Below are 17,655 nucleotides of genomic sequence, written 5' to 3'. Positions count from 1 at the left end.
CTCTCTCCAGTTAATGTTCTCCTCAAGAATGGCATGCATAACTCCTTAGAAAATATGGGTATTTAAGTATTTTCTTGGAAGCTAGTCTTATTGAGAACAATTCCAAAATAAAAAAGCCTTTTTTTTTGTATGTAAGCACAAAATACATAAGGCTAAATTGAGTGAAATAAAGAGAGAACAGAAGCCAGAGGCCATTTTTAATGCACAGTCTTGCAATCTACTGCTATGAAACATCAGTGTTCTAAAAGCAAGACTAATTTTCACTAAGCTTCATTTGCTGGGATAGAATCCTAACTCGCTTATTTCCAGTAGAAAGAGTACCAAAGAACATCATACTCAAGTTAAAGTACTCGCAAAAAAAGTAGTCCAAATGTAGAGTAACTGTTGTAAATACTACTCAAAGTATAAGTAAAATGAGATGAGAAACCTCGTAATTAGAGAAAAAAAATCTAGCCATGACGATAAGTTAATCCTTAGGTTATGCACTTTGAACCCTGACTAACAGCAGTTTGAAAACGTAATATTCTGTAGCGCATTTACTTATCATTTAAGGCCCTTTGGTCATTTCAGGCATTTTACAGTAGATATCCTTCAATTTCCCATCAATGACATGCAGTCTAAACAGTCTCTCGGTCATTGTATGCAACAATTTTGCGTCTTCTTAGACACTTTGAATGCTTCCACACTGTATATTTGCTCATGCAGCACTAAGCGAATACATGTAAAGTGTCATTTGAAAACGTTATATTCAGTAGTGCATTAAGTTATCGTTTAAGGTGATTTGATGATTTCAGTCATTATACAGCAGACATACTGTACTTTATTTAACTGTAGTCTAAACAGTTTTCTTGGTCATAGACACTTTTAATGCCTCTACACGGTATATTTGCTCAAGCAGCACTGAGAAAATACACGATGTGTAATTTAAAAAACGTAACATTCTGTAGTGCATTTTCGTTATTGTTTAAGGTTATTTGGGGATTTCAGTCATTATACAGAACACATACTTCATCTTCCCATCATTGACGTGCAGTCTAAACAGTCTTTCAGTCATTGTGTGCAACAATTTTGTGTATACTTAGACACTTTTCAACTTCCACACTGTAAATTTGCTGATGGAGCACTGAGAGAATACATGTAAAGTGTAATTTGAAAACGTAATATTCTGTAGCGTATTTACTTATCGTTTAAGGCCATTTGCTGATTTCAGTCATCATACAGTAGACATACTTCATCTTCCCATCATTGACGTGCAGTCTAAACAGTCTTTCAGTCATTGTGTGCAACAATTTTGTGTGTTCTTAGACACTTTTAATACTTCCACATCGTAAATTTGCTGATGGAGCACTGAGAGAATACATGTAAAGTGTAATTTGAAAACGTAATATTCTGTAGCGCTTTTAGTTATTGTTTAAGGCGATTTGGTGATTTCAGTCATTATATAGCAAACATCCTTCATCCTCCCATCAGTTTAAACAGTATCTCGGATATTGTGTGCAAAATTTTGTGTCTTCTCAGACACTTTTAATGCTTCTACACTGTTTATTTGCTCATGGAGCACTGAGAGAATACAAATAAAGTGCAATTTGAAAACGTAACATTCTTTAGTGCATTTAGTTATTGTTTAGGGCTATTTGGTGATTTCAGTCATCATACAGTAGAATAATTCATCTTCTCATCATTAACGTGCAGTCTAAACAGTCTCTCAGTCATTGAGCACAACAATTTTGTGTCTTCTTGAACACTTCCACAATTTATTTGCTCATGCAGCACTAAGAGAATACATGTAAAGAGCAATTTTAAAACGTAATATTCCGTAGCGCATTTAGTAACCGTTTAATGCCAATTGATGATTTCAGTCATCATACAGTAGACACTTCATCTTCCCATCAATGACCTACAATTTGTTTCTTGGACACATTTAATGCTTCCACACTTTATATTTGCGGTAGTCTTGGGGTAGTCTTGAGGTCGGTTTGTCTGATATACATTTTCTGCATGTGATTTGACTGGATGGCAATCATGGCTCTTGTAATTTTACTTACAGTACCCAATCACCACAGACAAGACCATAAAAATAGTGACTGCAAATTGAAGGAAACGAAGTAAAAGTGCTGATACAGCACTAAGAATGTACTTATACAGATTTTTTTTTGACTACTTAGTACAATTTCTGAGAAAAACTACTTGGTTACAGTAATTAAAGTATATGCACCTTATTTTACACTTCTGCTTATTTCTGAAAGAGATGAGTATGTCCTTCAATCTCATTATAATTTATACTCAAGAATCAAACTTAATGCAATTAAGCATTTAAATCTATCTCAAAAATGTTGTGAGTTGCTCAACTTATTTGCTTTTGAGCTATGACACATTTAAATAGCAATAAAAACATAGCTTTCATGACAGATTCATTCAAGAATACATTAAATAATAAAAACATCACTAACAAGCTAAGTAAAACATCATGAATAAGTAATATAGTACAGCACATTTATTTAGCAAAATTATCCTCCATGCTTATTTTTTTTGCCCCAAGTTAACTAATGAGCTCTGGCAGCTACAGCAATCTGTCGAGTCTCATTTAAAGACTGTCAAAATATCATTACATTATGAGATTAAAAGAACTATATTTAAAAGCTAAGCCTAGGCTTTACGAATAGCAATAAAACAAACTTAACTGGTTATTGTATGGCACAATAGGTGCAACAGAAGCATAAAAACATCACTCTTTTGGTGAATGACTTCTGTTCTACAAAACCATTGCTTTATTTTGATTCGTAATAGACTATAGAGTCATTAGCTTAGCAATATGCTAACATTATTGTCTATTAAAAATGCATTCGAGTTGAACCATCTGTGTGTGCCTTAAGGAGTGTGCCAAATTCTCACTAATAATTTGGTTTTATTAGCATCTGCCCATGTAGACAGAAAGGGGAACTCTCTAGGTTTTGAAAAACAGCTTGCCAATTATTTTAAGGTCGACAGAAAAACTCACAAGAAAAAAAAAAAGGAAGAGCCTGCAAGGATTTTCCATCAATCTCAATCATTTTTATGCTCATAAAAAGAATCAAATTTAATGTTTATCAGTGGTATTTTTATTTCAGTTTTATTTTAGTATTTCAAACAATGTTGTGAGTTGTTCATTGTTATTGTTGAATATAAACAATTAAACGATGGCTGTAATAAAAAAATGCTGCCATGACAGACTAACTCAAACATAAATTAAACAATAAATACATCACTAACAAGCGAAGTGAAACATCATAAATGAGAAATACAGCACATTTATTTAGTAAACACTCCTTTACATAGTCTTTTTTTTTTCAAGATCTGGCAGCAGCTTCATTCTGTCAAGCCTCATTTGAAAAATGTAGTAAATATTGTGATTAAAGTCACAGAAATTGAAAGCTAATCTTTGTTTTATCAAAACAAACGCATCCGATATTGTACAGTAGGTTGATATAAGTTCAGTGCTTCCCACAGGTTTGTAAAATATTTGCGGTGGTAGTTGGATTGAAACACACCATTTACCCACATCACATAAATAGTTAACTATATGCGACAAACGAAACATAATTTAAGTTTTAACAATAATTTTAATTATTATGACACTGTTATACACAGTTTCTTTTTAATGGGTATAAGTTAAAGGGCACCTATGGTGAAAAATCTACTTTTCAAGTTTGGACAGACATATGTGCAGGTATGGTGTATTGACTATCATATTGGGGTAATATAAACACACCAGGTTCTTTTTTTTCAATTTTTTCAATTTTCAATTTTTCATAAAAATGGTGGACCAATTTAAGCGGTTTTCAGATTGACCGCAACTTTACATAGGAGTGCGGTCCCCCCGCCCACGGAATTGATTGACAGCTGCGGGTATTAACATGCCCCGGTAGTCACGTGTATAATCATATCAACAAGACCAGACATGCGCAAAGCAACCAGGAATAAAAGGTCTGTTCAGTTTGCTAGGATCATCAATCATCATCAAATGTGATCAAGAGTCAGTTTCACATGTTTAAAATATTTTAAAACAGTGCACGTGTGTAATGAATTATAGCGATTCACTTCCGCTTTACTTCATCAGCACAGCCGCGTGTCAGAACAATTATAAAGACGCTTCAATCCCAGTTTTTGGACGTTAAATCAGGTTTATTTTGTACATTAACATAACAGATATTCATACAGCAGTGGAGATTAACCTGTATCCTGTCACATTTGTGTGCAAAAAGAGTGCAAAACTAAACAGGCACTCTGTCTGTGTGTGTGTGCGCCCGTGTATCTGTGTGTGCGTGTGCACGCTTGAACTTTGTGTGACTCATCGATGCAACTGCACAACAAATACTCATTGGTAAAGTTCTTACTGTGGTATTTCTCACAAACGCTACATGAAATCTGCTTCCTATAAGTCTGTCTGTTGTCTGACGCAGCCGAGGGAGGAGATTAAGGCACGCAGAAAGGCACGTAGAAACGGTGGGCGGGGAGGACTAGTCTTAAAGGCGCAGTACGATAAAACAGCCCCCCAGTGCAAAAATGTATAAATTAGAATCTTGCAAAAGGTATAATGAAAAATCTGATGGGTGTTTTGATCTCAAACTTAACAGACACATTTTGGAGACGCAAAACCCTTATATTAAATCTCAAAAAAGGGCTAACCTAGGTGCCCTTTAAAAAATAAATAAATAAATAAATAAAAAAGAAATTCACTATTTCTCTTACTTTTGTGCAATTCAGGAGCCATGTGCACCCACTGACAGGTAAAATCCGCTTCTCTCTCGCTTTCAAGTTCAAAGTAAATTTGAATGCCAAAGCGTTTTATATTTGTACATAAAATATACAGAAAATGAGAAATAAATGGCACAAAAGGGAATAAAAACACAATATCTCTAGGCAAATGCATTTAGAAATCATTACTAATGGCATACATATATTTTGCAGCCTGTTTAGACCAGTCATTTCCTCCTCTCCGAGTATATAGTAAAGTTTTTCTGAGTTATTTAGATTAAAGAATGAATTATTCAAAGTTTCTCTCGCTCTCATGCAAAAACACATACGATTAGCGACAGGTTTAGAAAGCGAAAGCAAAAGTTGATTCCTGGACTTTTTAGGAGATTTAGAACCCTGTCTGGATTCATTTTTAAGTCCCAAAACAGTGCATCTCTGTGGGTCTGCAGAGCACGTGAGACTGTCTGCGGGAGTGTTGACAGGTCCCGAAACGGGTAAATGAGAGAAGGTTTTTCACTACTTAATTGAACGCAGATGTTTGGTTATATTGGGTGAATAGAAAAATATTGTAAAAGGATGATAACAATAGTAAAAAAAAAAAAAGTCACTAAATATACTTGGGCAACCGTTAATACACCTTGGTGGCAAATGGACACAAATGGAATCACTCTTTTGGTCAACAATTTCAGTAAAAAAAAAAAAAAAAAAAAACAATGTGCGATAATAACCACACATATGTATCATCTAATAGCAAATAGTTTGTTCATATATTTTTTAAGCATTAAAACGAAAAACACTGAAATGTTTGATTATATTACAAATATTACATTGCTAATTCATTAATTCGGCAGTATTTTGTTATTCAGCCATGTTTAATATATATATATATATATATATATATATATATATATATATATATATATATATATATATATATACATATATATATACATATATATATATATATATATATATATATATATATATATATATATATATATATATATATATAGCTTAGCAATATGCTACTGTATATTAGCTTAGCAATATGCTAAAGTCAATTAGTTCCAGTTCCAAATTCATCCATATAATAATATTACTATGTATTTTTTTGTGTTACAACTGTCAATACCTATGTATACAGGAAGGGAACTAGCTAGATTTTGAAGAGATGGAAAAAAAGAGAGAATCAGTTATTTAAATGTCCACAGAGAAACTTGAACGACATGAATTGGTAAAAGGTAAAACAGCACATTTATTTAGTAAACACTCCTTTCTAGAGTCATTTTTTCAAGGTAGCTAAAGAGCTCTGGCAGCTGCTTCATTCTGTCAAGCCTCATTTGAAATATTGTGATTAAAATCACAGAATTTGAAAGTTAATCTTTGTTTTATCACAAGCAACAAAAAAACAAACAAAATTGAATTGAAAATTTTATAGTACAAGATTCATAAGTTCTAGAAAAACTGCGATAAAAAGGGTAACCAATAGCCACTAAGAAACATTTAGTAATATTAGCATTAGCAAATAATTCATTCATATATTTTTTGAAGCATTAAAAATGAAAAACATTGAAATGTTTTGATCATATTACAAATATTATTTAAATATAATATATATTATAATATAATATTTAAATAATATTGTCAAATCATTAAATAGGTGTTGTTTTATCAAATTTTACGTAGTATTTTGCTATTCAGCCATGTTTAATGTATATATATGTAGCTTAGCAATATGCTATTTTAGCTTAGCAATATGCTAACATCAATGTGTTCCAGTTCCAGTGTTTCAAATTCTTCAAGATAATAACAATGCTATTTTTTTTTGTTACAACTGTCACTAAACTATGTAGACATAATTTACCTTACTACATTTTTAAAAAGTAAAAACAAAGACAGGGAGTCAAACATTTTAAGGTCCACAGAAAAACTAGCTTGAACGAAAAAAAAGGAAGAGCCTATGAGAACTATTTGTCTAGGGCAGTTTGAAGTGAGCAGATTGCACTGGAGGTGGACAAATAATAGGTTAAGGTAGACCACAAATCTCCCATAACACTGCTGTACCTCTAACTGATCTATGTCAGGACAGTCTTGCAGGGCACGACAGGCTATCGCCTAGCAGCGGTCATGTATGTGAAAACAACCCAGTCAAAAAAGGAGAAAAGAATATAGAGCGAAACAAAAGGATAAGGAGAGAGAATAGGAGAAATAATCTCTTTGCTGACACATGGCACAGGCGGGTGAAGACGGAGGCCCGGGGCTGTTGTCTGAATGCCAAACATCAGCCGTGTGCTGCAGAGCTGGTGCAGGGGATAATTCTGAATCACTGGGCACTGTAAACACAATAAATCAACCGCCCCACAACACACTGCTGATACACACCACTGACTCGCTGCATATTCAACAACACACACACATACATACACACATTTGAGCAGTCTATTCACTCCACAGGGATGTAAGCTTAAAAGAAGGCAGACTTAAAAGGAGGAGGGGGATAATATTTTCATGTACTAATACATATTTTGCTTTGAAAATTCAGTTCAAACCTATTTTATTTTCATTACAATATAATTCCGATGTAATATTAGACAGATTAAGAAATGCAGGAGGATACTGAAAAACAAAACATAAATAATTGTTTAAATATTCTTAAATATTCTTAAATAATTGTTTAAATAATCTTTAACAATATACCGGAAATATTCCTCAAAGATTTTGGTCCATATTGACATGATAGCACCACACATTGAGTACAGTAAACTCACTGTCATGTTCAAGAAACCAGTGTGAGATGATTGGCGCTTTATGACATGGCACGTTATCCTGCTAGAAGTAGCCATCAGAAGATGGGCACACTCGTCATGAAGGGATGGACATAGTCAGCAACAATACTCAGGTAGGCTGTGGCGTGGACACGATGATCAATTGGTATTATTGGGCCCAAAGTGTGCCGAGAAAATACTCCCCACACCATTAAACTACCACCACCACCCTGACCCGTTGATACAAGGCAATATGGATCCATGCTTTCATGTTGTTGATGGCAAATTTTGACCCCATCAACAGAATGTCGCAGCAGAAATCGAGACTCTTTAGACTAGGCAACGTTTTTCAAATCTTCTATTGTCCAATTTTGGTGAGCCTGTGCGAATTGTAGCCCTAGGGGCCGTTCACACAAACATGTTTTTACGTTCCAAAAACGCAAGGCGCACCACACTGCCTAGTGAAGTGATTTTTACTTCACTAGGCAATGACTGAATCAGCTGCATATTGTGCGAGTGTTGCTGTTGATATTGTTATAATTGTAATATTAATATTGTGATATTCAAGATTTGTAAAGTCATACAGCCCTGGATAACTCAAAACAGAGACCACTGGTCCCTCCTTCATCTTTAAAAGTCTCTGTAGTCATCTTAACAACACAAACACTGCTGTCGCCTCAATAGAAACTCTGCCTCTTCTTTTATTTGATTGGAGAATGAAAGAGATGTGACTGACGTAATGCACTTTTTCTGCTCAGAGTTGTCCTTTTTTCAACTGCGAGACACAGTAGGCTGTTAAGCCCAAGGCGTGCAGGGCGCAAAACACTTGTGGCCGTCAGTAAATAATTTTAAAAGTGCCTCTCAACACAAAAAGCGCATTCGGTGTGATCGGCCCCTTATTTTCCTGTTCTTAGCTGACAGGAGTGGCACCCGATGCGGTCTTCTGCTGCTGTAGCCTATCCACCTCAGGGTTCGACATGCTGTGCATTCAGAGATGCTCTTCTGCATACCTCGGTTGTAACAAGTGGTTATTTGAGTCACTGTTGCCTTTCTATCAGCTCAAACCAGTCTGGCCATTCTCCTCTGAACTCTGGCATCCACAAGGCATTTGCGCAGAGAAATGCCGCTCTCTGCATATTTTCTCTTTCAGACAGTTCTCTGTAAACCCTAGAGATGGTTGTGTGTGAAAATCCCAGTAGATCAGCAGTTTCTGCAATATTCAGAGAAGTGCGTCTGGCACCAACAACATTGCCATGTTCAAAGGGACTTAAATCACCTTTCTTCTCCATTCTTGTGCTCGGTTCAAATTGCAGCAGATAGTCTTGACCATGTCTACATGCCTAAATGCATTGAGTTGCTGCCACGTGATCGGCTGAGAAACTGGCGTTAACAAGCAGTTGGATAGTGGTACCTAATAAATTGGCCGGTGAGTGTATTTACTGTTGTGCTTCATAGAAAATCTCTCTATTGCTTGATATTATCATATCATCCAATGTGAACCCCAGGCAGATGCATACCACACATTGAAAACCTTGTCCTGATGCAGGAAAACCACAAGAAGCCGGTGTACTTTTTTTCTATTAAGATCTGTCCACAATGTCCTGGGACATTACCATCCTTTGAAATAATCTTATATAGACAGCTTCATACACTTATAGTTATATCAGATGCAAAGCATGTATATATTATCTAGTGAATCCACAGCTGGGGAAAGTAAAGGTAGGGGCGGACAGAGTTCATGATCCAGACAGAATCTCTAAAAAACTGACTGACGTTCTCAAAACATTGCGTTGTAATTCATAAAAATTGAATACATACATGCCAGTGATAAGATTTACTCACATTTGGTGCTTGGGAAACAACAATTTTTTTGGCCCTTCATACTGGTTTACATGGTAGCATGTTATACTGTATATTCGGGATGGGAATCTTTTCTTTACATTCCAGTTCCAATTATAAGAGTCATGGTTTGATTCCAAAATTATTGTAAACCATTTCATTTTTCCCTATATCTTCTGCTGTGCAAAAACATTTTTTCAACCATCAATTTGAACCAGAATAGGAGTTTCAATGGTTTATTCTGGATGAACGCTCTTAAAGTAAACATTAAAACACCATTTTAAAGCTATTAAGAAGAGCAAAAAAATCTTATTCTAGAACAAAGAGCATTAATTTTTTTCTTGATTAACCTACTTTTAGCAAAGAAATATCTTCAGAGCAAAAATGTTCATGTAAAATTGATATGTTGAAATTATTTTGTAATTACTTTAAATCACAGAACTTGTCAATGCTTCCTTGGTTGCAACACTGTGCAGTAAGTTAGTTCATTTTCATTCACAGGCCGCAACTGCAGGACACACGCTACAAGCTTCCACTTATCTTGTAGCAATGGCAACACATGATTCTATCGTAATCAGTGTCCATTCATCACATTAATGCCACCATGTCCACATTCTTTGCTCACATGCCAGATGAGAATCACAGCGGCACATTGATGACAACATGAAGTCTCAAAGCCAACAATAAGTGGCACATCATATCTTCAAACTCATTATGTTTGTCCGTCTTTGTTTAAAATGAAGCAAATTCAGCAGCATTCATATATGCACCTGTCGACATGTGTTCTTCTCAGGCATGCGCTGGCTCATATCATGGCAATATAAATTTAATACTGAATCCTATCTGAACTTTTGAGAACCAATTCAGAATCATTAGAGGAAGAATGCATTGATGCACTTTTTTTCTCCAACCCCAAATAGATTAGTGCTGTTAAAAGATTAATCATGTTTAATCAAATCTAAAATTTGATTAATCCAAGTTTGTTTTGACATGTTTTGTTTGTGCATTATATATTATATATCTAAATATAAATAAACATTTTCTCAAATTTATACACGCATGTGTATTTTATACGCATAATAAATATACACAGTACACATACATATATTATGTCAAAAAACTTTTATTTTGGATCGTAATCATATTATTATATAATAATATTTCATACGTAAATTCATTTACATATATATATATATATATATATATATATATATATATATATATATATATATATATATATATATATATATATATATATATATATATATATATATATATATCCCATCAGTGACAATATACAGCCATATCTAACTGCTACGACTGTGATATTGCATTTCTTTAACAGTTCGACGGCATAATCGTGTATATAAAATAGAAAATCTAACACAGAGAATCTTAAAATCCTTCTGTATGACGAAATTTCTTTCCATCATTCCTTTACAAAGTATATACAGGAATCAGAGAGTAAAATTCAACACCTTTTAATACCTTTTTTAAGACTCTTTCCATATATTTTAAGACCTTATAACCACTTTTTAACCGGAAACATTGACAAAATTTTAGCGTACAGTATATTTATGAAGTATTAATGTAAGAAATTAATCCAAAACTAAAACATTATTCATATACCGAATAAAAATCTATTACATCTAACTGATTCAGCAGGTTGGCACCTATAGAACTGCAGAAATAATGGTGTTGCCTTGGTTTCTGCAGTAAACAAAGCAGCATGATGTCAAATCTAGTAGGATTTCATTGATTTCATAAACTACACAGCATCCTGATATTCGCAGATTTAATTCAGGCAAACTTTAGCATACAACCATACATTGCATAAACACAAATTATATAAAATGTAATATCTTGCAAAATAGCATTTAAGACTTTTAATACTTTTTAAGGGCCTTAAATTTCTCTACTTTGATTTATCAACTTTTGATACTTTAAGGCTCCGCGGACACCCTGCTTTAAATCTGCAGCTGACGTCAGAACAGCAGAAGCCGTTACTAATTCACCAACGTCATTTTAGAGCTATTATTTGAATGATTCTCTAGCGTAATGTCTAAAGTGATGACAAAACAGGTGATTTTGCTCACATTTTAAGATTATAAGGCTGAACAGCATGAAATGCTATCAGTCTAGAGACATTTCCCAATATTTCTCTGTTGCAATCGGGAGATCACACTAATTAACCATGAAAAAGTCAAAGCAACGCAATCACTACCAGATTACTGTTGTGTCTGCAATAAGGAGAAACACTAACACATTTCTTCTTTCTTTCAGGTTACTGAATTAGTTTGCAGTAGCAAAAACAGGAGACTCATTAGAAACAAACCAAAAACCAAACCAAAAACCAACCAAAAAGTAACTCAGGGGTATACAAAGAGTGGTCAACACAAAATACATACATTCCTGATATGAGTCCCATCTCACACTCAATACACTACAATTATGTATGGTATAAATACAGCACTGTGACATAAAAGAGAGAGACAGATCGACTTAGAATGTCACTTGTTAATTTTATGTTTTGATCAGCTGTAGTTTGAAAATAAGCCGACCTTTTGTCCTCTAAGGGCTTAATATGCAGTCTCGGTCACCATCTTGTGAATAGACAACGTCAACCCTCTTTGCTCTGCTCAATAACAGGCTGATGGATGCCAACGTGCTAAATCTCTGAAATTATAAATTTAAAAAAGGCACTATCCTTATAAATAAACTGCATAGATGCAATCTAAACAACTACGTTCTTGCCTAAAAAAGCCTCAAAAGTACATTATGCTGTCCAACAGCTGCAATGTTTGTCAAACTGTAGTGAGTTTGTTGATCTACTGTCACTCTTTGTGGGCGGAGTAATACACAAGGGTGAGGAGGCTGTACGAGTTCTGATATTGCAAAATATCACATGGCTATCAGCCAATCAGATTCGAAAACCAGAAAGAACTGTTGTATATTGTCAGAAAGTGGCTAATGTCTATGAATTTCATATTTCGTTTGGCTTTATATCTGGAAATTGATTTATGTGTGGCATTAAGTATGGATTTCACTCCAAGTATGGATTAAGTATGGATCACGTTTTATGAAAACGTATGCTTTTTTCCATTCAAACCCCACCCCTAAACCCACCCCTCATTGGAGGATTAACATATCGTACTAAAACGTATGAATAAAATCGTACAAATAACAAAAAATAGCCAATAAATCAAAAAGTTACAAATTGCTGTGAGATTGCGTCATATGGGAGTTCTGATTATATAAGCATGGGCATGGTGTACTTGTGGCACATCTGCCCTCTCCAAGCCACCATGCCTAAACCCTTTACCTCTGAATTGCACGGAACGACTGAATGAGGGTGTGAGAAAAGGGACAGGAAATAGAAGAGTCTCAAAGGGATGGCGCAATGTCACCTTACAGCAGCTGCTGTTGTCATCACACTAATGCAGGCGCACTGACCCCTCGACCCTGCCAGTTAATGAGGGAGGAGGGGGCTCACGCAAGGACGACACACACTGAGGCTCCGGGACCACACAAAAAACCATCTTACCTGGAAATCTTTCTCCTCTAGTATCTCTTTCCTCCATCGCACCAAGAAGGCAGCACATACATACAAGTGGAAGTGAGAGAAACCTTCAGGTTCCGCCTGCGAACACAAAGATGACCGGGTCATACCAATTTGCATTCTGACATTTCAATTTATGACATCACAATCGTGGCCTCGTTAACATATGATCACCCAGCTTGGTTAATAAATAATGTTTTATTAGCATTCTGATTTGGCCTTCATTTTTTTATTGTCCATTTTTATTTTAATTAGTTACTAAATTACTCATTTGTTGTAGAATTTTTGTCTGAACAATATAATGTTTTAGCATCTATATATTTTGGAATGTGCGCATACGCATTAGACACATCACAAAAATATGCAGTGTTAAATCTGGATTACAGTTGACAAGAAGCTATAGAATAGTTTTTAATCACTGTATTCATACGATATGCAACAACAACAACAAAATGTTTTTCTTTCTCAAAATTTTTGTCTTCGTTTGTAGTCCAAATATCTACATTTTAGAAAACAAGATTATTTAACTTATTATTAACCTCTTAATTTTGCCTTATTTCATCCGAATTTTAAAACAAAACAACATATTTACAAGATATTTATTTAGATATTTGGACTAAAAATGAGACAAAGCAAAGCAAGAAAAGCATTTTTTTGCATTGTGATTATTCAATATCTGTACCTGAGCACTGTTTATGGTCTCTTATTTTACGGTAGTTGCTACACAGCTTCTTGCATTTTAGGCTGCACTGATTGGCTGTCCGCTGGAATCCTCCTGCAGCCATTATTTCAGAAACATGCTAAAAAATCTTTTCGTTTCTCACCATGCCGTCAAGTGCCGGTTATGGCCAGGAAGGTTTGCACATCCAGGGTCAACCACGGTTGATTGCAGTGCACAGACATTGTTTGTTCTATCATATGTGTTTCTGCTGTGTTGTTTCTTGTCTAGGTACGGTAAGTGGTACGGTACGGTTCATTTTAGGTACCCTTTGACAGTGGAAACAGCCATAAAAGTGTACCTAACCAAACCACATGTACCACTCAGTGGAAACGGGCCATTATACTCCCCAGAAAATTAGTGCTATTCAGGTATTGGCTGGTATAAGATTCTGATAGTATGATAACCTAGGATAAAAATATCACAGTTTTACAGTATTGTGATTTCTGCTCTAAAAATATGTTCTTTTTAAATGTATGGGTAAAAAAAGATTAATTTTCTTTTGAGAAACATTTAAAATATTTTGAAACAGTAAACATGTCAGACTAAATTCAAATAAATCATTGGCTTCTGCTGTCTTCATTAGGTTTCAAAACATATCAAAACACAGATTTATTACAATTTAAAAATTTTAAAACAGCATCTTGGATATCTTTTCTGCTGGAGATACTGCTGTCCCAAAAAACTGAAAAGAAAATGTAAAAAAAAAAAAAAGTACATATACCGTAGGAATGGTATAGCGGAAAATTTTGGCGGTTTTAAAACCTTGACTTTTTCAAACTGTGGTACACCTTAAAAACGGCTGTCCCATCCCTTGAACTGCTATCTTTTGAAACTGTATTAAAATTGCAATATTTATCGCTGAAAAAAAAATATGGCATTATCAGATTTTTCCAATATCGTGCAGCGCTACTGATCATAGTAACCATGTTTTCATCCACCTAACTTGCACATAAATTTTGAAAATGCGCATTCAAAAAATTACGCGTACAACTGTGTAGGATCAAAAAAAGCACATAAACTACTATAGAAATACATCCATTAAAAAAAAATTACAATGTGCATCAAAACAGTCATGTGATTTTTAATTAATTAATTATTAATTTATTTATTTTATTTGTTATTTCATTAAATTTTTTCAGGGTTTTCACCTTTATTGGATACGAAAGTAGAGATTATTGACAGGAAAGCATGCATGGGAGGAGAGAGAGGGGAAGGATCGGCATAGGATCGCGAGGCGGGAATCGAACTCGGGTCGCCGTGAGCACCGGAGTGCATGTGTCGACGCACTAACCATTACATCACTAGCGCAGACATGTGATTTTGTCAGATAATGTGATTACGAAAATGGAAAGAGGAAAAGGGCTGTCATCGTAAAACGTTGTTTTGGCCAATCTAGAATCCCTCAGCCTAAGTCTGTCATCAAAGTGGTTCAGTATTATTACCTCCAGAATCACCTCCATTTTCTTTTTGATATTTGGCACCATTTTATCAGGAAGTAATGATATTGATCGCTTTGACTAATTGGATGGAAACCATGCTTAATCTGAAAATGTTTTATGTAATTTTATGTGTATATCAAATTAAACAAGACTGATGTATCTATTTACTTTCACTTAGAAAATAAATAAATAAACCCCTGTATGTGCTTTAATTAGAGTGTAGTAGATTCAGCAACAAAAAACACATCTGATAGATATTTTGATACCCATACAGGGCTCGAAATTGCAAAAGTTTTGGCCACCCGAAATTTATCTGTGTGACCTCAAAATATATTTGGGATCATTCGTGCGAGTGCATAAAATTGTTGCAATGCAACTTGTTTCACTGCAAAATGTTCACCGCATGCACATATTTAGGAGACATTCACGCAGAATGCATCTTTGCATCTGAAACGCCAAACGCAGCACTCAGGAATAGTTTGACAGTCAACAGTCAAGAGCTACAATCGCGAACATGTAAAGCACTGACAAGTGTGGCAGAGTTTGCAGGTAACAACGTTTGCCAAATCTACACATTTTAAGCGCGAGAGGTTTTGTTTAATCCTTCATTTATTTGTCAGGATGTTGTCAGCTGTGCAGGTGGCAGCTATGTATAAAATGTTACGCCGCATACACTATCGCAAAAAGGCTTGCATTCACTCAGATCAAACTAATATTGCAGCTCATGAAAAAATGAAGTATGCAAATAATAAGCTATATGTCAATAACATCTATGCAATATCAGACACCACCCATGAGAACAGCACAGTTATTATCACTAACTAAGTTTCATTCACATCAAGCAGTGCGAGCAGGGCCGGTGTGTGCATGCAGATATTGTTTTGTTTGTTTGTTAGTTTTGATTAGTGTTGATTTCAAATGTAGTTCATCTGTTAATATAAAACTTGTAGTAACGGTGCTCATAATTGGTAGGTGTGACTAATTTTTGGCTGGTGCTCCTAAACTTTTAAAGTACACCAGTGCTACCAAGCAAAATGGTTCATTTTGAGCCCAGTCATTTAAGATGACTAGAGGTTTTTTAAGGTATTTTTAAAGGTGTTTGTGCACCTTTTTTTCTTTCTAATGCTCCTCAGATAGTTAGAAACTAACCAACCCATAACTACGCAAACACACAGAAGTTATCCAGTCATACCAGAGGCTATTTAATACAAAGAAGTGTTATAAGAATGGCAGAATTCACAGAGAATAGTTCAATATACAGTTGAAATCCGAATTATTAAACCCTCTTTGCATTTTTTTTTTCTTTTTTAAATATTTCCCAAATGATTAACAGAGCAAGAGATTTTTTACAGAATGTCTGATAATATTTTTTCTTCTGGAGAAAAATATTTATTTTATTTTGGCTAGAATAAAAGCAGTTTTAAGTTTTTTTTAAAAACAATTTTAAGGTCAAAATTATTAGCCCATCTAAACTATTTTTTTCCAATAGTCTACAGAATAAACCATCATTATACAAAGACTTGCCTAATTACCCTAACCTGCCTAGTTAACCTAGTTAAGCCTTTAAACTTTAAGCTGTATAGAAGTGTCTTGAAAAATATCTTGTAAAATATTATCTATTGTCATCATGGCAAAGATAAAATAAAACAGTTATTAGAAATGAGTTATTAAAACTATTATGTTCAGAAATGTGTTGAAAAAAATCTTCCCTCTGTTAAACAGAAATTGGGGAAAAAATAAACAGGGGGGTTAATAATTCAGGGGTTTAATAATTCTGACTTCAACTGTATATACATATGTTTTTTGGTGAAATACACTTTGACTGGATATCTGTTGAAACAAGTCCTACAAAATGGCTTTAGCAACAGAAAACCGGTGTATATGAATAAATATGACAATTACAACAATTTTCATTATTAAGAGACAAAAGGCGAAAGGAAAAAATAATATATCTCTATTTAGTTTGACCTTTTATGTTTCTCATTTTTATTTTTCTCACCACTTATTAAATCTCCTCATTTAGCTTTCTTGACACATTTTCTGACGGTGCTGAAATAAAACAATCAAATTAAAGGGCAACCTGAAACAAGATGAGCCGCTCTGTGAAGGCCTACTGGGTATAATAATAGTAACCCTTTAACAAGGCCTTGTTCTGCAGAATGGGACACGAAGTGCACATATTCCTTTTCAGACAGCTTTTACTGTGATAACCTTGGCGAACCAATTCATTCTCTATTTGAATATGAACGTATTAGGAAAGGGACACAGCCGAAGCATGAGGATCAAATCAGTCCTGAAAACAAAAGCCATGCAACAATCACATGTGGGATGCTGGTATATGTGCTATTGAACAACACAGATTTCATCTTAGATAAAATGATGTAGTTACAGGCACAACAGATATAGTTTTGAGGATTAAAAGTGTATTCAATCAACCTTTTTAAATAAGAATAACTAAAAATGAATAAGTTAGTCAACAAAAAATGCCATATCAAAGTCGTAACGAACAGTTTACCTATAAAAATAAACCATACATCATAATTCACTCACCCTCAAGCCATCATTAGTGTATATAGCCCAATCTCAAACTATTTTCAT

The 17,655-nt window shown here is 34.6% G+C and overlaps 1 protein-coding gene across 3 annotated transcripts in view; it reads right to left on the bottom strand.

Annotated features, from left to right (window-relative positions):
* The window catches only part of tbc1d22a (TBC1 domain family, member 22a), a 308,060-nt gene that overhangs the window by 31,669 nt on the left and 258,736 nt on the right, over window positions 1-17,655 (bottom strand). For all 3 annotated transcript variants that reach the window (XM_056455444.1, XM_056455446.1, XM_056455445.1), the window contains one exon: window positions 12,883-12,978. In XM_056455444.1, the coding sequence (XP_056311419.1) occupies window positions 12,883-12,978 (96 nt within the window). The remainder of the gene's footprint in view (window positions 1-12,882; window positions 12,979-17,655) is intronic.

Source organism: Danio aesculapii, chromosome 4 (genome assembly GCF_903798145.1).
Source record: "Danio aesculapii chromosome 4, fDanAes4.1, whole genome shotgun sequence".
Lineage (NCBI taxonomy): Eukaryota > Metazoa > Chordata > Actinopteri > Cypriniformes > Danionidae > Danio > Danio aesculapii.
The sequence above is the reverse complement of the archived record's forward strand: the minus strand, read 5'-3'. Positions and strand labels throughout refer to the sequence as shown.